The sequence below is a fragment of the Podarcis gaigeae genome (genome assembly GCF_964106915.1).
Source record: "Podarcis gaigeae genome assembly, chromosome: 5".
Classification (NCBI taxonomy): domain Eukaryota; kingdom Metazoa; phylum Chordata; class Lepidosauria; order Squamata; family Lacertidae; genus Podarcis; species Podarcis gaigeae.
In genome coordinates, this window is record NC_139681.1 from 46,998,501 (window position 1) to 47,023,300 (window position 24,800).

Below are 24,800 nucleotides of genomic sequence, written 5' to 3' on the forward strand. Positions count from 1 at the left end.
GAGTGTTAAAACATTTTCAGATCTAAAATTTTATAAACATTTATTTGTGAAATATTTATGTAGGTATTTGAAGACAAAATACTGGCCTGCAATCAGATAGAAAGGGACTTTTCCTTTTTTATTCTCTTATTCTTTTGCAGAGTGAAGTTTGTTAACTAGACATCTGCCTTCTTACTCCCATGTTGGGTCAACTGCCATTAACAAAGTTGGCTCAGATCACATTTGAAGTACCGCACATAACTATGGCATCTGCCCAGATTTCCTTGGGAACATTCTAATAAAAACCAGCTTTCAGATGAACAAGGGATTGGTAACAATCTCCAAGACCTTCTTTAGGCAGGACCAAGTGGTTGCACACATGAAGTGGGGCTCCTGACCCACTTTCATAGAATCAGCTAGATCAATAGACTACTTCTGAGACTCTCAGAATGAAGTGGTACCTTTAGGAAAAAGAGCCATAGATTCTGTTGTGCACACAAAACTACTTATATTGTGCCTGAAATAGTGCCTGGAGTACTTAGGATCAGATTGCCAGTTGCTAAACATTTCAATATCTAATCATTTGTTCTTGTTTGAATAATTTCATGGATCAGCGTAGCCCATGTGGTGCTCTCCAGATCTTGTTGGACTACAACTCCCATCAGTCTCAGTCCCCTTGGTCAGTGATCAGGGATGATGGGAGATGTAGTTGAACAACATTCAAAGGGCACCATGTTGGCTTGCCCTGTTACAGATCACCCATGGAGAAGTAAAGACATCACCTTTTGGCAGGAGTAATTAAGCAGAGAGCTTTGCCATTCTGATAAAAGTAATACTGAATAACGAAAGGACGGATGGAGCAATAGATTCTATCAAAGATGCCTAGGCTGTTGTGTACAAAATCAAAGTGATGTGACCAGCTATGTTTCAGATCTCTGTTTCAGGAGAACGCGAGACTGGTTTTCCAGGACTAATTAGTAGCTTCTGCCCCCCTAAGATACCGTCACAGTTATTGCTTATTTTTAAGACTAAAGGAACCCAACTTTAAATAAGTTTTTATATTCTCTTATCAGAATGAGGACAGAGAAGTTCATCTTTCATGACACCACCACCTACCTATCATTTGGGCAATCGTCTTCTCATACTCTGAAACAATTTTCCTATACAAAAAGAAGAAAAGATAATGAACGTACATGAGCAGAAATTAATTTTTGCAATGGCATCTCTTAAGGAAAAGCCTTATTAAATACCTTCAACATACTTAATAAGATAAATGTAGCTGAGTAACAACAGGGCAACACTCCATCAAAGCTTAATTGATACACAGCACAGCACACGGGGGGGGGGGGGGATATTAAACTCATGTCATCAAGATATGCAGTGCCATGTATTGTGGCCTGTCTAGTATTAGATTAGCCTTCAAATTGGTGCCCTCTGGATGTTTTGGACTGCAATTTCCGTTTCTTCCAGCTGGCATCTGGGAGAGTCAGTGAAGGGTGTGCTAGATACATTCCCTCTTTTGCTGTAGACTTGATCAAGGGGTTAGAGAACACATAAGTTATCTTCTTTTGAGTAGGCTTCCTTGTCAGTCCTTAAGAGACCCTTTTGAGTATCTTACTCGAGGGGACTAATAAATCTATTACTGAACAGATGGCAAGATATCTGAACGTCATAACTTTTAGACCTGCCATGATCGTTAGTTTCCAGCTTGCCATTGTTAATCATTGGTTCTACTGAGGATTTGATTTTTTACTTTGCATATTGTTTGATAGATTGTAATAAATACTTGATTGATTGATTGATTGATTGATTGATTGACTGATTGACTGATTTGATTGATTCTTTGCTTCCCTAGTCCAGATGGGCCATACACAAATGAAAGCCTTTATCAAACTACAGCTGACTGCAATCTTGACAGGCCTGTAATATGGAATATTTGAACTTGCCAAAATTTGGAAGCAATCTGCTGGTTAATTTTTTTGTTATAATTAATTTTGTAAGCATCATCACTCTGGAGCTAAGTCATATCTACCACTCCTCTGGAAGACCAAGTGTCTAAACCACAACAAGACTTCTGAAGCAAGTCATCTACACAATTTGCAGTGATGATGCACCAAAGACTTCATAATTCTACAACACTTTGGGAGATTGATCCAAGTGTATTAAAAATCAATGAAGGTTTTGTCAAAGGCTTTAACCAAAGACAGTTTGTTCCCTTTTGCTATTCCATATGCCTAACTGGTGAATTCTTAACATGAAGAATACAGTTCCACTTGCCAGGAAGTGCATATTTGCAGAGGGGTTGTTGCAGTAAAAACAGCGGCTTGCCTCATATTATACCAAATCTTATATATTAAGAAATAACGAGGACTTACATTCTTGTTTGGGGGAAAAAAATAAAAAATAATAATCTGTGATGCCATGACAAATCCATAATGTTATAATTTTATGAAAAAGTCATAAAGCTGTCAAGCAAAATGACAATTTGAAAGGTTTGTCCTCATTTTAAAAACACACTCGCATCCTATTACATCCTCATTTTGAAAGCACACCCTTGCATCCTATTTTGGATTTGTTCTCAAAAAGAGGCTAGCTGGAATAAGCAGATTAAAAGTGATTTAGGAAGCTGATCCTTGCCTTTCCAGAGTGAAATCAGGCTAATCAACTGGGACTAGCCTTAGTCTGTTATGTTTGAGTGATGAGTCATAGTTTGCCAAGTGAATATTCAAGGCAGTTTGCACGTCAATCTGTACTGCCTGGTAAAAAAATAATAATAACCTGATGCTGTTGGGAATTCAAACCCATATTAGGCATACTCTGTGAATGTGAATATTGCTGGCATATCTGCAGGAGATTCTAACAGCTAACTGCAAAGGTTCTCAAGAATCCCTTGCAAAAGGCATTTTTTTCTGGTTTGTGTTTTTTGGTTCCTGTTTTTATTGTGCATTTTCTGTTTTTATTATTGTATCTTTATGTGGTGAACTGCCCTGAGATCTATGGATGAAGGGTGGTATACAAATTTAATAAAGACATAAACAAACAAACAAACAAACAAATAAATAATAAAAACAGTACAAGACCAATAGATAGGATTAAGCGGTATTCTGGGCATTTTGTTCGTTGTCTCCATGTTACTAAAGATCTGATGCAAAAAATAAATATATCGCAAACAATTTTGAACAGCAAATAGCAGCAACGTAGAAATGCTGTTTTACGTATGGATGCCTTTGTATGTTATAACAGCAAGTCTTCTGAAAGCACAGGCATAAAAAGAATAAGAACGCACCGCATTTCCATGACTTCCCTCCTGCTCTCTTCGTATTTGTCTTTCCATTCTGACACCTCTCTTTCCTTAGCTATGATCTGTTACAAGAGGAGAAAGAAGCCTGTTAAATCATCTTAAAGGCACAAAGCATCTTGCCACGTAACTTCTTAAATCATTAAGAGAATGGGAAGATTTCCAAATAAAAATGTTTAGGCATTTCCTGCTTTGACCGTTCCAGAAGATGTTATGGCTAAGCAGAAATACCATATTGGCCTGAATATAAGCCACACCTGAATATAACCTTTAAAATGGGGGGGGGGACACCCGAATATAAGCCGTTCCATTCCTCACTGCTCCTGGCTGCATACTGGGCCGAGGGTGGCGTTGCCGGCGGCCTTTCCCTTTCCTCGCTCTCTCCATTCCTGACCTTGGGAGAGGATGGGGGACTACGTGCAGGGTGGACACTGCTTTACTGCACTCCTAGTGCTGTTTGTCCTGTGCTCCTGGCTGCATACCATAAGGTCGCAAATATAAGCCGCACTTTAACTTTTCACGGTCAGAATTTGGGAAAGAAGTGAAGCTTATATTCAGGCCAATACGGTAAAGTGTGCCAAATCTATATCCAGGTTTTGCTCTAGCCAGCAAATTGTCACAGCTGGGATCTTTCACTATTGTTGTACATGTAGAAAACTGGTGTGAGCCATACTGACACCTTCATTTGGACTCCCATTCTAGCTAATATACAATGCTGCTCTACTCTTCTGAACCTTCTTGTTACCTTTTTCAAGCATACATGCTGTATCTCACACCATCAGAGAGAAAATTGCGCAACTGTCGCTCCTCACTTCCCTTTTACGCATGTAGCACTGATATAAGACAATCTGCTTGGCTAAAATTTGGCCAAAGGCTTCCAAGCCCATAAATCCAATATGCTAATGAACATGGTGCACCTGCTGTATACGTTTCTCTCCTGGCTAAACAAAATAGTTGTTCAGAGATACATCTCATGCCTCAACTATGTAAGTTTTCCCCCACAAACAAAAAATTATCACCCCAAATTTGTTTCTATTATGCAGAGCAGAAAAAGGTGTACAATTGAGGGGCAGTGAAGAGAAGCTGTATCATAGCCATGGTTGAGGTTTAAAATGCTGATTAGGAACACTCCAGGGTTAGGGTTAACCATGGGACATCATGCTGAACTGGAGGTAAGGGTGTTGAGAGACAACTTATGCCTAATTGGAATTATTCATTGACATATTCCACTGTTAACCATGTTTAGGAAACCGCTGGCACTACAACTGTACTAGCCCATTGCTTCAGCACCCTAACATAGTCATTCTTTTTGCGCACAGGTAAACCTCAGAACAGCTGCACTTAGGAAAGCCTACTCATTTAAAAAACAAAGAAACAGAATTTTATCATTTAAGATTATGGGTTACCTCCTCTCTGGCAACTCTCAAGGCAGAATCCAAGTCTTGCTGCTGGTAGAGCAAACTGGAGTTATTCTCTCCCTCCGAGCTGCTTATCCGAGAGTACAGTGCACTTTTAGAGATGGTCACATCAGCTGAGATGGCAGGGTCTCTCTGTTCATTAAAAAAGAGAGGAATAGCATTGATCATTAACCATATGCTCCACTAGTATTTCAGGTATCCATAGTTTTTTTTTTGGGGGGGGGGTGGACAATGATAAATGTGAGGTTAAGATGAATGGGAAATGTTCATCTGTATATAGCTTAGATGGTGCTATACAGATGAGAATGGAATTGAAAAACAGGAAGTGTATATAGAAAGGTCTAGTCCAGTGTTTCCCAACCTTGTGCCTCCAGATGTTTTTGGCCTACAACTCCCATCATCCCTGACCACTGGTCTTGCTAGCTAGGGATGATGGGAGTTGTAGGCCAAAAACATCTGGAGGCACAAGGTTGGGAAACACTGGACTCTAGTCAATGATATTTTACTCAGAGTGGACCCATTGAAATTAATGTCAGGGACTAATGTAGGTCCATTACTTTCAGCGAGTAAGAGTTTGTTGACTACAGCTCACTGTGCTATTCCGTTCATTGTATTTTCTGTTTTTATACTTTTATATCTTTTACTTGTCAAAGCCCTGGTAATAATTGAATGGCTCTGGAGTAATTATTGAACATAGCAGAGGCTACTGGGAATTCTGATCTTTCTAGATGAAGCACAGTCAGGTTGAAAAGTTCATCAGTGCCTAAACATGAGCACCACACAGTCTTTCTGTACAAGGGTCAGTTGGAGAACTCAGTGTCCTGGGATTTATGCCTCCCTGCTCATCCAAGTTCTAGAGTCACAATCTACTGAAATTCACTACTTCTCTCCTAAAACTGTTATCACCCCTTTAAGACTGTCATCATCCCATGCCACACCCAAGACTGGCACCTGCTGAACCATGCACCACACCAAGCCAAGGCAATAGAAGAACAAATGCACATGAAAACTAAAGTGAAAGCTTCTGCATGTGAAGATAGGCTAGGGTCAGAAGCAGAGAGGCCATCAGGCTTTCCCCCGTTGGACTGCCCAACTCTTCAACATCTTTTCTTTTTTCTTTTAAATTTTCCAGCTTCTGCAGACGAAAATAGCAGCAGAATTATCAGACATGCAGGCATGTTTGCCTGGAAGCAGTCAGGGTTTTGCTAAAAGATGTATGCATGCAATGTCATAAAAGCAAAACAGTGATAAGACCATCAAAAGCCATTGGCTAAGATAGTCTAGGGATACAATACTGATTACCAGGTCATGTCAGAGAACGTATGGCAACCCATGTCTGAAGGATAGATTTTGGCAAATTTCCATAAAAATAGCATAGAGCGAGGAGACTATTCCAATAGCTTCACTTATTTATTTCATGAAAATCCAAATATTGTTGGACTTCAGCCCACAGCTTTTATACACCCCTGGTATAAAATAACAACTTATGGTTCACCATTTTTCATTTTAGTATTAAACTTATTATCACTAGCACCACTAGAGAGCAGTAACTTAAGGAAGGTTCTGCAGATGGGGATCATATTCGCAGACCACATGAAAAGAGAATATGATCACAATATTTATTAGGTAACTCAGCTGTACACAACTAATTCACAATATTTATGGATGATCATTAAGCATGTAAGCAAACCAAGATTAATCTAGAGTCAAGCAAGGTAAGTTTAACTGGGAAACTATAAGCAACAAGAGCTATAGTATACATGAACATACTAGGAGGCTGGCTCAACTATTTCTTTGCATAGGGTAAAGGAATTTAGAACTCTTACTTTTGTTTCTTGGGAAGCAAACCTGTTTCTTTTCCACTGGCCACTTTTCTTGTACCAACACTGAGAGCATTATACAAAATAAGAGAGGCAGATGACCAAACCCAGCAAGGCTACTTAGAGCTAGATATATAAGAGACAGGAATTTTAGTTCATTTCCTTCACTCTGCAAAAAACTATTGTGCAATACCTTGAAGGCCAAACTCCACAGGATGCTAAAAGCATGTTTGCATTTAACAGCCAAGGTTTTTAAAAATGCAAATACCATCAGCTGGATGGAAGCTGATAATTATCAGGATATCAGAAGGCCTGGAGGGGAGACATAATCCCTTCCTTCTCTGCTTTAGTGCTGGCACAAGACCTTCCTCTGAAGCTGCAATATGCCCTGGGAAGAAGACTCCCACTGGTGCCAATGCTGTGATTATCTGCCTCCTCCTCACATGTGCACAAACCTGCATGTTAAGTCAAAGACACATTTAGCATCACATCTAGTTCGGCCCTTAATCAAAGGTCCTTCGAATGCCTCTGCTATAGCAAGAATCTCTCTTACGCTGTATTCAGAATTTGTTAGTAAGGCAGGGGTGTGATGTTTTAAGGTACATTTTCTTAAAGGTAAAGGGACCCCTGACCATCAGGTCCAGTAGTGTCCGACTCTGGGGTTGTGGCGCTCATCTTGCTTTATTGGCCGAGGGAACCGGCGTACAGCTTCTGGGTCATATGGCCAGCATGACTAAGCCACTTCTGGCAAACCAGAGCAGCGCACAGAAATGCCGTTTACCTTCCCACCAGAGCAGTACCTATTTATCTACTTGCACTTTGATGTGCTTTCGAACTGCTAGGTTGGCAGGAGCAGGGACCGAGCAACGGGAGCTTACCCCATCACGGGGATTCGAACCGCCGACCTTCTGATCGGCAAGCCCTAGGCTCTGTGGTTTAACCCACAGCGCCACCTGCGTCCCACAGTTTCTTATGAACTATTAATATACAGTATCAATATCAACAAGAAATTTAAGTATGACCACAATTCCTCTTATGGAATTTGAGCAGGTCTATCAAAAGTGCAAACCATATCAACAATGGCCTATCTGAACTTTGATTCACAGCGTGCCTCATCCAACAAACCAATGTATTTCGGAAGTGTGCAGCAAGGCCCAGCAGAGCAAGAAGAACATAGGCTTAACCCTTGTCACTTTTTGTTCCTACACTAGCTGATGGCTAAAAGGCTCTTGCTGAAGGAAGCAGGTCATTATTCCAGGGATTTTCCAGGAAGTTGTATTCATTGTAGATGAAAAAACTAAAATATACAGCTCTATGATATTCTAGAAAAACTCAGTCTAATTTCTACCCTCTATCAAGCAGGATTTATGTTCCTGCAAAATCATCCAGTAGATCCTATTATAAGTAATCTGCACTTAGCTACTGTAAGACACTGTAGCTTCCAGAGGATTCACCCATTGCTTCTTCAGTTGACCTTGGCAATGGTGGCGTAAAGTGGAAAGTTAACCAAAAAGTGCGCTTCCTATCCTAACAAGACATCAGAAGAAACTATCAAGCTCAGATTAAACATGGGGACTTAAACACAGGGACATTTCCAGTATCAAATTTTCTGGATTATCCGTCAAAATCAGAGATATAACATCTCCTGATTGCACTTAATTAGCTCCTCCTCCAGTTTCCCCATTATTTTGCTAATCCACTCAGGAAAATATCTGCACATTTCATAACTATGAATTAAAAAGGAGTTTTGAACTTTTAACATTACAGAGAAAAGTATTTCAAATAATGTTCAGCGTAACACTTAGCAGCGGCTTTGTTCACACATAACAACTCAGTCAGCAGAGCATGAGACTCTCAATCTCTCAATCTCAGATTGCAGCCCCACATTGGACAAAAAGATTCCTGCATTGCAGGTGGTTGGACCAGATGACCCTCATGGTCCCTTCCAACTCTGCAATTCTATGATGCTATGATTCTATAACTAAACAATGGATGCTCCTTAACAGCTAAGTGTTAGGTTCGATCCAGAAGCCCTGATTTAAAAGAAACCCATGCATCATAAAGCATGCTTTGAAGTTGGCTTATTATGAAACTTGGCTTATTATGAAACTGACCATAATGTGGTTTAAATCGAGATTCCTAGCCAGGGCCAGCTTTACGTTTGATGAGGCCTTAAGCTACTGAAGTCAGTGGGGCCCTTTATATATCCAACTGTCCTTTGTCAACAACAAATTGTCACTGTTTCTTGTGTTGAATATATGCTATATGATAATTTATGGACCTAATAGGTATCTAAAGCCATTTGCACATAACAAAATATGTATTTAATCAAAGTAATTGTTGAACTGAAATACAAAGAAGAAGTATATTAATAGTGAAATACTTTTAAATTTTGGAGGGGCTCCCAAGGGAGTGGGGCCCTAAGCTATAGCTTGTTTAGCTTATATGTAAATCTGGCACTGTCTAGCTCAAGTACAACACTAAAGTGAGAGTTACAGATAGGTAGCCGTGTTGGTCTGCCATAGTCAAAACAAAAAAATTCCTTCCAGTAGCACCTTAAAGACCAACTAAGTCAGTTCTTAAAGTTCAACTAAGTCGTGCATGCACACGAAAGCTCATACCAAGAACTGACTTAGTTGGTCTTTAAGGTGCTACTGGAAGGAATTTTTTTGTTTTGACTAAAGTGAGATTTTACAAAAGTGAAAGTAAATTCTTCTGAAATTCTCCCCTTGGGCATGCGGGTAGAGGAATAAGGAACTGTGTGTATGTTGAGGCTCATTCACATAGCACTAAAATACTGTTTAGCATTATATGCAAAGCTGCCTAATATTATAGTAGTAAACTAGGGCTGCTTCGAGCTTTATTTGGTAGATTATTAAAGATGGTCCTTCTTTCTAAAAAGTGCATGGTTTTGATCCTTACGTTTCTTACATTTTGTTAAAGCTCTCAAATGTAATTAACTGATTAAAAGTAAGATCATTAATCAACCGGAATCATTTAATCACTTGGCAGCTCTGCTGTGAACACATTCCACTATAGGTGCTTTCTAATGCGAGGTGTTTATGTGTGTGTTAAAGATGGCAAATTCCAAGGCTAATCCTCTCATAATGGCCTGGTTTTCACATCTCACTAAGTCAAGCCCTGCCTGCTTGGGACGAGATCATGGCTGCTTTACTCCTGGTCATTCTGCTACCATTTAGATGAGTGTGTGTCTGATGGTCTAGCTCTCTCCAGAATAACCATGAGCTGTAACCCATATATGTATTATGTTTTATGGCTCATGGTTTGTCTGTGAGAACCCTCTAAGCCAAACCATAGCTTTACTCAACCCCGTGCAGCAGAAGGAGAATGACTGGGGAGATGCAGAGAAGCAGTAATTTACTTTGTGGGAGCACATACAACTTGCTCATTCATGCTAAGCCATATTTGGTTTATCATGATGTCTGAACTAGGCCACTGTCTATCTTTTATGGGAGGGACACAGTCATAATTCAGATAATCAGAAGTCCAGTCGTACAGCAATGCTAATTTACATGGATCCATATGGGCTGGATCTAGACACATCAAAGAAGCGTTTCAGTTAAATGTGTTGTAAATGCAAACAGGGAAAACAGGTAGAGAAAAACAGGACTCCATGGCGCCATCTGGTGGCACAATGCTATATCGCATATACAAGGCATATAAATTGTTTTTCCTTTCCCAATCTAGCTGAGACCATGGATACCAGTCTAAATGCAAGATGCGCATAAAAGCTATTAAGCTGGAAGAGATGCTACCAGATATCAGATCTTCAGCATTAAAAAAGGATAACAATATCAATCTTACCATATCCTATTTCCTTGCTCTATTCTTTCTTTTTTACTTTGTTTAGTGCTGACAATGTACATAATCTTGAAAATATTTGGGGGGGGGGTGGATACTATCTATCCAGTGCTTTTTTTCTAAAAAAAAGTTTAGGGGTACTCTCATTTTCCTACTCGTATTCCTACTCAATGAGGCCAAACTTAGATTCACAAAATGTTTAACGGTATGCGTCCCCCTGCGCCCCCCCAGAAAAAGCACTGTATCTATCTATCTGAATGATCTAAATGATTATTTATCAGTTCCTCTGCTGCCACCTTTCCCTCAAAGAGAATAAAACATTCCCAATGTCTTCAGAGTTCAAGAACAATCAGAAAGTTTTACCACTTTCACTTAAAACTGTCCTTTCAAGCTTTTTGACTTAGCTACTTTGCTCCCCTTTTTCTAACCACAAAACGGCTGACTTACAATTTTGTTCAAATGGAACTTAACATGCAGAATTAGTAGTCTTTTAAAATAATATGGGTTCAGTTGCCATGCACTTATTTATACATACACAAATTTCCCTAAGTAAAGTAATTTTTAAAACCCTGTTCGTAGCGTTCTGCAAAATAAATTGACCCAGCCGCACCATAAACTGATGGAAAATTTGCCATTGGTTTTAATAAGAAGGGGATTACACTCATTGTGCCCACTGAATCAGCAGCTGAGCTTCAGGTTATGTAATTAGGCTGAGCAATTCATAAAAATGGGTTGGGGGGGATATACTTTGCATTTGCAAATCAGCTTGCCCGTCTAATCCACACCAAGTGCAGTTATAGTGCTATGGTGCAAGGGTTTTTAAGATGGCTAAAATCACCTTGGGATTGGCTCCACAGCTGCCCTGCCCGATTGTGTACATGTGGTGCATGCGTGCTACGAGACAAAAATGAGTTCCAAAAGCACATGCATACAATATGCTCAACATTTGGAAATATATGTTTCCTTTAGGGCAAATATCAGCTAAATGCCATGTGCAGCTGGCAGTAAATAAAAAAAGGGACTGAAACCTCACACGTACCCCGCTCCAGTCAAACCCCATGAGCTGTGACCTTTGCATTAACACCACCGCAAGTGACCCTGCAGAGCAGCTGTGCACATCAAACACACTCCTTAAGAGCTAACATTTCACTCTAGTCGAGACCACATGCATCACAGAAGCAACCCCACACCAACATGGCAACAGCCAGCATGCTGTAGGCATTATCAGGAAGGAAACACTTTAGATCGCAAAGAATAAAGAAGATTTGTGTGTAGGGAGGTTTTCTCCCCTTGCTTAGAAGCTGTCAATTCTCCCCCCCCCTACCCTACCCTGCCCCACCCTATTTTATTTTATTTTTAGTCCTGTTGTTTAGAAGGTTGAGATGTGGTTTGGCTGAACTTTTAACCTTCAAACACGTAAGGCAAAACGGGTTAAGATGTTTAAAATCACTCCTCAAACAGCAAAAATGCTGCCCCATGCAGTTTATAGCTAACTAAGCACCAGCCCTTGGAGTTTTATGTATTCACTGCTTTAGACAAAATCCTGCTTCTATAAAACAAGCCTCAGGGCTAAGTTTGAGTATAGATATTGTGCCTGGCTATTACTAATGCTATTCATTCACAGATATAGAGAATTAAATTTTAAATTAGAATTTAATTAGAGATGTCACCCGTTTTAAGAAATACACTGCTGGACATGGATGCTTAAATTAAGTGTCACACTTGCAGGACATTTTCAAACAATAAAATTCTATAGAGGATGCCGAAAATTTGGTGAATCGTGGCCTACACAAATGAATGCTAACAATGCCAGGTAAATTTTGTGGTTGCTTAAAAAAAGAGCTACACGTTTCCCCACTTTTGGACACACAGAAGTGAGTGCTATCACACAGTGCAAGTTAATTGTGAACATTCATCAATATATCCAAGTTCTGGACATTCACAGCATTCGTCTGCAATTTTCAAGATTTCCACGTGAAAGCTGACTTTCACCAAATTGTGGGATATTGGTCCATTAGGCGTATTTTAATTGAATTTACTGTTTTGATTAAAGCCTCCAAACTGTAAACTGTGCCGTGATACTATAATAGTTAATTGGCCAAGAAATCCATTAATTTGTGAAAACCAAAGCAGACTGAAGGCCAAAGTTGTATCTGTAGCCAAATACACGATAGTGATATTTAAAACATATCTGCAAGTGAAGGTGATAGAATTTGGGATTAGAGGAAGACTCTTGGCATGCTTCTTGATGTCCTCCTAAGTACGAAGGTGCCAGAAACATCACGCAACACCACTCAGAGAAACTTTTGTTAAAAGAAAACGCATTTGGGTTCCTTAAGCTGTGATCAGTTGCACACAAACTGCAGGCAGGTCACAGATACCTCCGTATCTGAGGAGCTGAAAGAAGCCAGGGTAATTTGTCTGGCTAGCTTCAGGGCTTCTATCCTCATTGCAGCAAACTCTAACTCCTCCTGTCAGTGGGATGGTTGTGAGTGATGCACAGGAAAAATGCATTAGGAACATGACATAAATGAATGTCCACATTCGCAAAATGAATGCCATATATCAGTCTGTTACGATCACCGTTTGGGGACAACATAGACATTAACTCAGGGTTCGAATGAAACATAAGCAGTACGTGAACAAGTACTTCTAGCAAAGTAGGGCCAAAAAAATGCTTTCTGGTTAAGGAACATTAAAAATTACTTAAAGAAACAAAATTATTTGTTTTAATCTATTTTGTATTTCTCTTTTGACATTAGTTATATGTTGCTTTCTCCTTCCACCATTCATAATTCAATTGCTTTCAGTTACTTGAAAAATAAACCAGAACTGAATGATAAAAATTATCATACATATTGAACCAAACTTCTGCAACCTGGTGCTTTCCAGATATTTTGGACCACAACGTACATCATACCTGACCATTGGCTATGCTGACTAGGGCTGATGGAAGCTGTAGTCCAAATCATCTGATGAGCACAAGGCTGGTGAAGGCTGCCTTAAGATCACTCACTCCAATTTACTTATTAGAAAATATTGCTAAAAGGTTTACATGCTAGATAATGTGGCATGTGCTACTCCTCTAGCTGTGCAGTACAAATAGTTTCGCAATAGTTTCACCCATACAAAGATTTACTTAGAAGCAAATCCCACTGAGCTCAGTGACTTACTCCTAAGGAAGTGTGCCCAGGATTCCAGCCTTAGAGAATCACCCTCACAAGACTGACAAGAGGTGAGCCACTGAGGCAGTTCTTGTTCCTGTGTGCGATCCTTTCTACTGGCCGTAATAAATGAGTACTTAATTCTGCCTTGCTTTATCTTGATCTTCATTAAGAAAGTATGCATTTAAGCCCAAAGCTAAGTGCATTTGTAGAACTGACATTTTAATTTGCACTGCAATTCCGCATGTTTGCAGTACAAATTCAAAGGAACAGTTACAGGAGTCAAAGTTCGACAACCAAGGTACCACTGTATACCCAGTTCATACACTGGGCTCTAAAAGAGGGGTGTATACAGGTGTGTGGGTGTGTTATAGACTGTAAATTGGTCTGGAGGATATTATTTTTATCATCAAGGACATGACTGGTTCAAAGTCAGTTTCAGACAACTGAATCCTCAACACCACTTTGTGAAACCATTTGCCTCCTGCAAAACTGCCCCCCCCCCGTCACTTGTGTATGTGTGATAACTTTAATGAAACTTGAAGGGTGTGTGAGGATTTGCTTCTGGATCTTAACATTAAAATCATCATGAAGTTGCTGAATATTGTAAATTCTCACTCTTAATCATTTTTTTTTATTGTACAGTAGCTTGGTGCAGGATTCTTGGGTAGTTTATCAGTCTCCTGACTTCTTGGAATGCCTGTTCAGACAATGCTACATCAGGATTATCTCCAGGGGACTTTAAATGAAGTGTGGCTGGCCAGGATGCTGCCTGCAGAGCACTGAAGTGTTCTGAAGGACTGATTTCTTTTCTTTTTTTAAAGTTAGACGCATCATTTATTATTACTATTATTATTAATAATAATAATCTTCCACTGTTCTCTAATAATAATAATAATAATAATAATAATAATAATAATATCCAGCGGAATGCTTCATTGTTCTGCAAACAGTCTTCTGTCAGTCACACTTTGTGGAGAAACCCCTGAAAATTGTCCTGATGTAATGTCATCCAAAGAGGAAGTATGCTGGAAGATCGATAAGACAACTGTGAACCTGGCACAAAGCTACGGGGGGGGGGGGAATAGTTAAAAGCAATAGTATACACCATTCAAACACCTGATAATGATTTTAAAGTAAGAGCCAAACCCCTGCATGCCATTCCACCCACACTAGCATGTCACCAAATGTCTCGTGCGGACTTTCATTTTCTTTTTGCCCACCCCTCATATGAATGGTAAAAATAATATCAACAAAAAAAATATATTAGCATAGCACAACTTCTCCTCGTAGGCTTGCAGAAGGTTTATGCTGCACGTCCCTTTTCAGACAGGGGCATTAGCCTTTTACTGGCATTTACAAACACTGAAGGAACACTGACAGACTTCCATTACAAACCTGAAGTTTCTGAGCAAATATTGGGGGGTTCTTTTCTGCTAAGTCAGGCTCTAGATATTGAAGCTGATCACACACTGAAGGTGGATGAGATATCCTACTGAGAAGAGCATCAGCAGAGACAAAGGGGTCCTCGGGTGTGGTCTGAAGAGCAAGCAGGATACAGAACAAGTAACAAAAACTGGCAGAACCACTCACGGTTAAAGTCATGCACCAGCCTGCATATATGCTTAATCCCTAGGGAACTACCAACAAAATCTGTAGTAAATAATGCTTTCCTTCCACCATATTACAACTGCCTGCATTTGCCCCAAAAAGAGAGCATGAGTGAGAAAGAGTATATAGCAAAAAGCTGAACATTTGCTGTGAGTTCTTGCAGAGAAAGAAACAATAAAAGTTAATTTATCTTAAGCAATTAAACCCTTCTATATTTTAAAAGCGATGGCCTACTTGGATCTGCACTCAAGCTACTTTGCCCAATCTAGAGGGCATACAATCAACCAACTTACTATGTCAAGGTTGTTTGAAGTGGGCTCCAGTTCTTTTGTTTTTGATTTGTCAGGTGGCTGTATTGATGTCTCTTGGCTCGCAGCCAGTGATCGTGAAGCTGGATGTTGTAATTTCACTGCAGAGGACAACTGGGCTTCAGTTTCTTCCAAGCTTGACCTGAGATACAATAAAGAACCATGCTTTCAGTTTGCTAGCAAAACCAATACATAGAGCGATGGAGAGTTATGCCTATCTCACAGCCTATACTTTTGCATTAAATCACATTTTAATCCGAAAGCTCTTAATTATTAATTCTTATTCATAATAGTAAACATCACATACAATGAAACAATTACTTGCGTAGGGTGGTTGTCATTGCTACATGGTCTGGTTCCACATGACACTGATGGATGACTAGGGAACCACACAGGTCAGGAATATGACCCCAGCAAATATATGGGGAACTGTAACACCGACATAGAACTATATTTATTTCTTTATAAAAAAATTATATCCTGCCTTTCATCATAGCTGGCCTTGGGGCAGGTGAAAAGAATCCAGAAAACAATAATATAGAAGACACAGTCAAATCTACTCGTATTTTTAGTGGGGTGGTTTGAGATGGATCTGCCCTTTTATATGTAATATGGATGAGCATTTTAGGATCTTATGCTATTCTTGTTTTAATACTGTGTTTTAACTTTTGTTTGGTGGCTGGGGCAACCCAGTCAGATGGTCAGGCTATAACTATTATTACTACTGCTGCTGCTGCTACTACTTATTATTATTATTATTAGTAGTAGTAGTAGTAATAGTAGTAGTGCCCTGCCTCCACTATCAACAACAACAACAACAGCGAGAATCATTGCTATTAGCCTTTTATAACCTTATCCTTATTAATTCATCTAATCCAGCCTTTCTCAACCTGTGGGTCCCCTGATGTTGTTGAACTACAGCTCCCATCACTCCTAGCTAGCAAGGCCAGCGCTCAGGGATGGTGGGAGTTGTAGTCCAACAACATCTGGGGACCCACAGTTTGAGAACCACTGAAAAGCCATCCAAGCTGATGGCCATGACTGCATCTTGTGGGATCAAGTTCCATAGTTTCACTATATACTGTAAGAAGTAGTACTTTCTTTAATCTGGCCCAAATCTTTCAATATTCAGCTTCATTGGCTGCTGTGTGCACTATCATGTCCATAAGAAGGCCTAGTTCTAGTTGTGATGATTACTACAAGTAATTTTTCTTTTTGAAAATGCAGTGAAGTACCCAGAACAAGGAGTTGTAGAGTCTGATAATCGGACTGGAGGAGACTTGACTGGACTCTCCTGCTGTGCATCAAACATAAGGTACAAAGATTGCTTTGTCTGAGCGTCATCATCCTGCTGTCAGAAAGAAGAGAGAGAGAAAAATTACAGTGCATCTTCTATAAACTGAGGCTTTCAGCCACCTCCATACCCCAAATGAAAAGTGATGAAGTGCTAAAATTTCTCTCCCAATTTTCAGTGATGCCTCAAAATAATTAAGAAATAAAACTCAAGTTGTTCAGTTTCCTTGAATTTACATGATCCATGAGACTGGGGTGACTGTGTTCATCTAGGAGCTCAAATAAGAAATCCACAAATGGAAACTTACAGGTATGGAGGAACCAATCTTCTCCATATATTCTATTTCATAGGAATTGCCATACTCCAGATCTGCAATAAATTGAAAAGTGTGCTTGTTATGGTGGTGGAAGTACTCTTTGAGACAATAACAAAAGCCTAGAGGCTTGCCAGCTGATGCTTTCCTAATGAGCACAAAAATCAAAATTGGCAGATACAACTCAAAACATGCTGAGTATTGATCTTTGCCTGCATATCAATCAGAGCCCAATGGCACAAACAAGGATTATCCAAGTCGTTCATCGTGTAGGCCTTATGTTAGATATCTTGTCTTTGTCCCCTGCTTTCTTCTTCTCTGAAATGGCCAAGCACTTAGATTTTATTTGCCCAGAGTGCTCTTCCCCTCTCTTAAACCATTAAATTAACAATGATGTATACTTGATTGAACTTTCTGTTCTGTACGCTCAAACGGAAAATCATATTCACAAGCTGATGCATTCAAATTATGTCACTTCTATAAACTATGGGGCTTTTATCTAGGAATTGTGGTCCCATTATTATTTCTCTCTTGACATGAAAATGACTGAAGTGATAGGCTGTGAACACTCTAACATGGCAAAGGACCACAGAACAGCCTGGCTGCCCTTAATTATTATGTAAGGCATGGGCTTTCATGTCCTTTCAAAGCAATGTTTTTAATAGGTGCTATACATCTAATCCAATGCATGGCGTGCCATAAGACCCACACATTCAGCAGTGGGAGGAGAGGTGTGGGAAGGAAATATCTGACTGATGCATGGAAACAGAGTGATTGTGCCAGGCTTAGAGCCACTTGTTACTTAACAATATGTACCAACCACAACTTCTTTATATTTCACTATGACCGTCATTTAAATGAGGACGTGCCAATTAAGATAGATTGTACATATATTTTGTTCTCAAGCATGTATCTTTGGAAGCAGGAACACCTTAGAACAGTGGCAGATGGACTTCATAGTTGTGAGAGCTACTTCTCAGCCAACCGAAGTCTACCAACTAGAACAAGGTGCAAAATAGGAGCTCAAAAACAGTCAGGAATTACTTGCCTGATGGGTCAGAGCTGCAGCAACTGCCCCACACAACATGATATTCTGGTTACCAAGAAGGGGAGGGGGAAGCAGTGGCAGGGTCAGGGCTGTGTGGACACACTGGTCTGGCTTTGCCGTTGGCCCACACAACCCTAATCTCAGATAAACCGTTCTCCTTCCAGTAAGTGGCAGAGACACTGCTGCTGGGAGGTTATTGTTGCTGCACCGCCATCACCAGATGAATCACTCTTGGAATCAGTGTGTCTCACAGGACCCTCTCAGTCCAGCTAACAGTCCTGCCACACAAAAATCCACTCCTAGTTTTCTCCTATCTCAAAGTTTTCTTCGTCTCAGGGAATAATTTAGAAGAGGGGTGAAAAAGTATTCTTGTGTTTGCAATCAGTAGTCAGAATCCTCACTGAACTACCACAAAAATCACACAGATCTACCTAACAGTAGATCTTGATCTACATTCTGCCCACTGGAGAACTACCAGTGCTATTAGGAACTTCAATGAAACACTTAAAAGGGCACAATGTTAAGGATGAAGTACGCAGTGGGACAGCTGAAAGCACAAGGAGTTTGTTTAGCGAAATTACATGTTTGGCAGCAGGACTCAAATCTGGATGAAAATGAGCCCTGTTCAGATGTTCATCATGGGGCATGATTAAAATAGGAGGAAAGAACTTGGAGGAGGGCACAAGCTCTCCTCCCTATGTTCATTTCAGCCATATTAAGAATGCCTGAAGAGGGTAGTATTGTTTGGTGATAAACATGGATCTAGGAAGCCCAGCTACTGCCAAACAAGCTTCAAGGCAATGGGGTGAGGACAAGCACGGGAAGGGTTCTTAAACATTACCTTGTCCGCCATTTCCTCTCTACAATGCCCAGCTTCTTGCCCCTCAAGTACGGTTTCTAGATGCTTGTTTGCCACAGTGAAGGCAAAGCTGATACATGGGAGATGAAGGATTGCAAAGGTGAAGAGCTAACCATTTCTCCTACGGATCTGCTGCTGAAAAACCCTGAAACCACACCATCACCCTATGACTTTTCAGCTGTTCAGCAGAGACTGTCTTGCTCCATCCCACAGCCTAATTCTAAAACAAGCAGCTAAAACCTGGGAGAGGAAGTCCCATTGTATATAAACCCTTATAAGTAAATAATGGGCCTCAACAGTTTCCAACCATTGTTTGGAAGCACATTTCCCTGAAATCAATGGGAATGACTTGTTTTAAGTTTAGAGCAGCAGTGAGGTTTGAACTGTGGTCTCCATTGCAAAAAGTAAGCTTGCATATTCTCCTGCAAGCGAACAGAGTCAAGCATATCACTCTCTAAACACTATGGGGCTCCTTGCATTACAGAATCAGTTCCATACTGGATCTACAGGGGGTCATATTTATGGCAGGAAGACACCCTTAAACTGCAGATACACAGAATTATGGCTGGCATCCATAAGCAGACCAAATTTATTATTACTGTGTTCATTTCCGAATACTTTTGTCACCATTCATGACACTATTTGTCACTTTGAAACACATGTTTGGGAAATCCAGATTCTGTACTATTTCATGCTCTCCCTAGAAACATTTGGTAAATTGCTTGTGTTGCTTCAGTTGTGTACTAAGGTAAAGGTAAAGGTACCCCTGCCCGTACGGGCCAGTCTTGACAGACTCTGGGGTTGTGCGCCCATCTCACTCAAGAGGCCGGGGGCCAGCGCTGTCCGGAGACACTTCCGGGTCACGTGGCCAGCGTGACATCGCTGCTCTGGCGAGCCAGAGCCGCACACGGAAACGCCGTTTACCTTCCCGCTGGTAAGCGGTCCCTATTTATCTACTTGTACCCGGAGGTGCTTTCGAACTGCTAGGTTGGCAGGCGCTGGGACCGAGCAGCGGGAGCGCGCCCCGCCACAGGGATTCGAACCGCCGACCTTTCGATCGGCAAGTCCTAGGTGCTGAGGCTTTAACCCACAGCGCCACCTGCGTCCCTCAGTTGTGTACTAGAGTTACAGAAAAACACAAATGCACAATTAATTGCACACTCCTATAATTCTAACCCCTAATTTGCCCTGACCATTCTTAGGTTTCTGCCTTTTAAAGGTTCACATACATAAACCAGGTGTGAAATGAAAGTCCCTGACGGATCTGTCCAACTTGAAATGATCAGGATTCATTCCCATCCCCCAATGTGCATCAATGACCAGCAGCAAAACATCTGCTACATTAAAACCACCAATGAAGATTTTGACCACAATCTAGCAGTCCTGATTCATATGTGGCATTCCATGGACACCACAGGTTTCCTGTTCTCATTTGTGAGCAGCAGAGTACTCCTTGTGTGAGGGGGAGAATCCTGCTTTGTGGTGCAATTTCCCTTTGCAAAAGGGAACAAGAAGCCATTTCATTGGGGGCTCTGGATCACATTCTTTGTCTGAAACTTCCACACATTCGATCACCAAGACGTTTCTGTTAATTAAAGGCCTTCCCTTCCATAATCTCATCTAAATGTGCTAATTATGATATTTTGACGTGAGAAAATATGTCAGCTCCATACGCTCAACGCACTACAGATGAAACATTTCCTGAAATGTTAAATGCCAACATGGCAGTGGTTAAAGCTTGAAAGATTCGACATGGATTTTATCTCTCATCTCTCATGGAGAAATTCACACTTGATCTAATAATAAAATCCAGATAGCTGGCAAAGCTATCATGGTGTGTGTGTGTGTGTGTGTGTGTGTGTGTGTGTATCCAAATGTACAGGGATTTTAACATATAAAATAATGTTAAAAATTAAAAATGAAAGCAGATATTATTTCAAAAGCAACTTTAAGGTCAAGACTAAAAAAGTCAACCAGTTCTGAAATAAGCTGCAGACTTGCTTAAGATTATTCCTTTTCTTTTTTTTAACAGCAGTCTTTTGGGGACCTCTTCTATTTGCCTCTGACATCTTGTTATCTGGAAAGACTCTCCTCCCTGCAAGAGAGGGGAGTGGTTGTGGGCGGGAGCCCGAGCTTCGCCCCTAGCAGGGGGCGTTAGCCCCCTGCCTTCACCTCACCTGGCTGGTGCCCACGCCCCTCAGCAGGCATCCAACCAGGTGCCAGAGGGGGGGCGTGTTCAGCAGCCTTTTGCTGCGGTGCCAGCCTTCGCCCAGCCTCAAGACACGGCTTTCACGCCCTCTTTGGGTATATACTATTATTACATCAGTTTCAGTCCTTGCGCTGTCTCACAGTAGATGCATAAATCATCTCTTCCGGGTTTGGGGTTGATGAGTATTTCATCTTACTTGATTCCAGAATCAATTTGGCAATTCCTAGCTCTGAAAATAAATAAATGGCGCACCCTATTATAGAAATGGCTTGGGATTCACAGAAGATTCAAATGCTTAATTATCCTGAGTAGCCAGATAAGAAGAATTCTAGTGGATTAGCAAATAAACAAACAAGGTGACAAGTGTCATACTCAGTTCATGACAAGTGCCTATTGAAGGTAGCCTTTGATATCAGAAAGATATTCAAAGAAAAATCACAGGTGGTGCAAATGATAGTCGCAGAAAGAATCCTTTAATCACTCTGAAAACTCTCACTGTAGCATGAAGAGGAGTCCAGAGGGAAAGTGTGATTATATTTAAATGATCCCAATAGAGGAAACATTATTTGCTGTAATTAACAGGTAATCTGGGCCACATGTTACCCTGTAGACACAAGAGGCAGGAAAATTAGTATGTAGAGTAGCTCTGGGTGCCAGTCTGTTTTGAGTTCAAATCTTGTGTTAAATCATTCTAATTATGATTATAATAATCTGTTTTTCTTTAAGGAAGAACTTGCATTCTTTCTTTCTTTTCTTATTCCAACAATATTTTAAATTACAACTTGAGTATAAGCACCTCAGCCTACACTCATTTCATTCATCACAGTTACATCCTTCCTTTCTTCCAGGGAGCTCAGGTGGTATGTGGTTCTCTTTCCCCATAACCATATAATGCCCCATAACAGCTCTGGGAAGTGACTGGACCAAGGTGACCTGGAGAGCTTCACAGCTGAGTGGGGATTTGAATCTGTCTCCCTGATCCTGGTGTGACACACAAGCCACTATATCACACTGACTTTCCTTGAGAGAGCAAGACCTAGGAGTATGGCAGCTGTGAAGAGAACAGCTGGGTGAGACAAACAGGGACTGGGGGAAGCCTGAGGTTACAGCCTCAGTTGCAAGCCAGATATATCAGAGGGAATGTACAAGTGCTGCATGTTACAAAAGTGACTCTGTGATGAGAAGGGTCCTTTCCACTCACTGGAGGCAACAGTGTGACGCGGCAGCTAAAAAAGCCAATGCAATTCTGGGCTGCATCAATAGGAGTATAGCATCTAGATCAAGGGAAGCAGTAGTGCCACTGTATTCTGCTCTGGTCAGACCTCACCTGGAGTACTGTGTCCAGTTCTGGGCACCACAGTTCAAGAAGGACACTGACAAACTGGAACGTGTCCAGAGGAGGGCAACCAAAATGGTCAAAGGCCTGGAAACGATGCCTTATGAGGAACGGCTAAGGGAGCTCGGCATGTTTAGCCTGGAGAAGAGGAGGTTAAGGGGTGATATGATAGCCATGTTCAAATATATAAAAGGATGTCACATAGAGGAGGGAGAAAGGTTGTTTTCTGCTGCTCCAGAGAAGCGGACACGGAGCAATGGATCCAAACTACAAGAAAGAAGATTCCACCTAAACATTAGGAAGAACTTCCTGACAGTAAGAGCTGTTTGACAGTGGAATTTGCTGCCAAGGAGTGTGGTGGAGTTTCCTTCTTTGGAGGTCTTTAAGCAGAGGCTTGACAACCATATGTCAGGAGTGCTCTGATGGTGTTTCCTGCTTGGCAGGGGGTTGGACTCGATGGCCCTTGTGGTCTCTTCCAACTCTATGATTCTATGATTCTATGGAGTTGAGGAGCCACCAGGCAAAATCTAAAGTTAAGGTACCACTATGGGCTCCTGAGGGCTCTCAGGGTGGGTGTGTATGTTATTGGGATTAAGAAATCTGACAAAAGAGTAGGGCCTTCTTCATGGTGGCACACTCCTTACATTACCAATTACTAAGGCAGCTGATCAGGATTAGGCCTTTCAAAAATTAATTAAACCTGGTTTTCTTCCAGAAGGTATTTTGGCTGTGTGGAAGAGATACTTTCAAGGCTGTTGTTAAAATAATTTCTTAATAATGTTTTCGACTAGCATTATAAAATGACCTTAGTTAGTTTTATTCTTCTATTATACTTTCGTGGGCTGCTCTGGGGACCCTTCAGAGCCAAAGACTGGTAGAAATGTAAGAAACAAAACCAAAACACACTGAATTGTAAAGAAACAAAACCTGCCCTATTCATAGAAAAGACAGCTGAGTTTATCAAAATACTACCTACAGCAGCCTTTGTCCACCTGGTGCCCTCCACATGGCTGGGGCTGATGGGAATTTCAGTCAAAAGCATCTGGGAGGGCACTAGGTTGGCAAAGCCTGATCTGCAGATATATGTCTATGTTTATCTATGTGAATGGTCCCTTACCTCAGTCAATGTTACGTTCTTTTACAGGGCAGAGGCAACCCCCCCTCCAATACTATACCTGTTGTTATCCAGCAAAAAACAACAACCCCATTTTGTCAAACTGTTCAGTGTGTATTTCATAAGGCAGGGATCATGCAGACACACAGAGAACCAGTAACTGACACTAATATTTTGAGAAGCATAAAGTTATGAGTAAAGAGAACTGCAAAACACGAGCTGCATTTATTGTCCCAGTGATCACAACACAAAGATACTCTCATGTTAAGTAAGTTTAGCACAAATTTATATGTCCCTCTTAATTATGAGCTAATTGGGTTAAATGCACTGTGTATATCTGGTTAAAGACTATCAGGGCTTTCACAACGCTTAGATCCTACCTACACTTTCATCATAATCTTATGGCAGTACTCTGCACATGAAATGCTGCATGGTTAACCCTAATACACCCAAGCTTACATAGTGCACCAGGGAACGGGCGCTGTTAAATCTTTTCTCCCTCTTGTACTATCTTCCAAACACATTTTTAATAATATATGTCCGACAACTGATGCTTACAAGCAGTAGCTAAAAAAAATCCCAAGAGCCGGGCCAATTAATGGAGCTGTAATATAAAAAGCAGAATGTGAATGTGGGAGCTCCAACAATGGTGCAGGAAACTGCCTAGAAATAAAAGATTTCATACAATCGCTACCAAAGCTAATTACAGTTTGTTACTGACGGCAGGAATTTTCTGGACATCCCTCCAAACATCCCTATGCGGAAACCATATCAGGCAAACAAAGCACTTAAATAGAAGCGAGGCAGTGAATTAAGCTAGATATGCTGGAAGACAACATTAAATGGGATCATTCAACCTGCACTTGAGCAAAGGTAATCAAAAGGCACATTTGCTTCCTTCATCGCTCTCCACATCTGTTTGTTTTCCCCATCTTAAGGAGGGGAAATTGATTCCACCTCTTTCTGCCAGCTTACCTTCTGTAGGAGAGCTGAACTTGGTTTCAATTACAAAAGTCGACAGATCCGACGGCTGGGGATAATCCTGCTTGTCAGAATCTAGATCCACTGTCATGCAAGTCCATTTCTGGTTGCCCACTGAAGATGCCAGTTTCTCTTCATCTGTTGCATGAACCACAGTGGATACAACAGAGGGTGTTTCGGTTGTAGGCAGTGGCGTAGACTCCTGAGAGTAGGGGGAAGAAATGTT

General features: G+C 40.9%; 1 protein-coding gene and 1 long non-coding RNA gene across 44 annotated transcripts in view; one reads left to right on the top strand and one right to left on the bottom strand.

Moving 5' to 3' along the window:
• TACC2 (transforming acidic coiled-coil containing protein 2) overlaps positions 1-24,800 on the bottom strand; it is a 155,384-nt gene that overhangs the window by 8,516 nt on the left and 122,068 nt on the right. For 18 of the 43 annotated variants that reach the window (XM_083741151.1, XM_083741167.1, XM_083741129.1 and 15 more), the window contains 9 exons: positions 24,569-24,776; positions 17,022-17,083; positions 16,656-16,771; positions 15,406-15,562; positions 14,900-15,040; positions 12,719-12,808; positions 4,684-4,827; positions 3,266-3,342; positions 1,096-1,139 (listed from right to left, as the gene is read on the bottom strand). In XM_083741151.1, coding sequence (XP_083597277.1) covers positions 1,096-1,139; positions 3,266-3,342; positions 4,684-4,827; positions 12,719-12,808; positions 14,900-15,040; positions 15,406-15,562; positions 16,656-16,771; positions 17,022-17,083; positions 24,569-24,776 — 1,039 coding nt within the window. The remainder of the gene's footprint in view (positions 1-1,095; positions 1,140-3,265; positions 3,343-4,683; positions 4,828-12,718; positions 12,809-14,899; positions 15,041-15,405; positions 15,563-16,655; positions 16,772-17,021; positions 17,084-24,568; positions 24,777-24,800) is intronic. The other 25 variants (XM_083741132.1, XM_083741133.1, XM_083741150.1 and 22 more) reach the window with 4 other exon arrangements.
• On the top strand, positions 4,867-12,710 carry LOC310845816. The gene is made up of 3 exons (XR_014564971.1): positions 4,867-5,034; positions 5,187-9,017; positions 9,216-12,710. It is a non-coding gene; the product is annotated as an uncharacterized lncRNA (long non-coding RNA).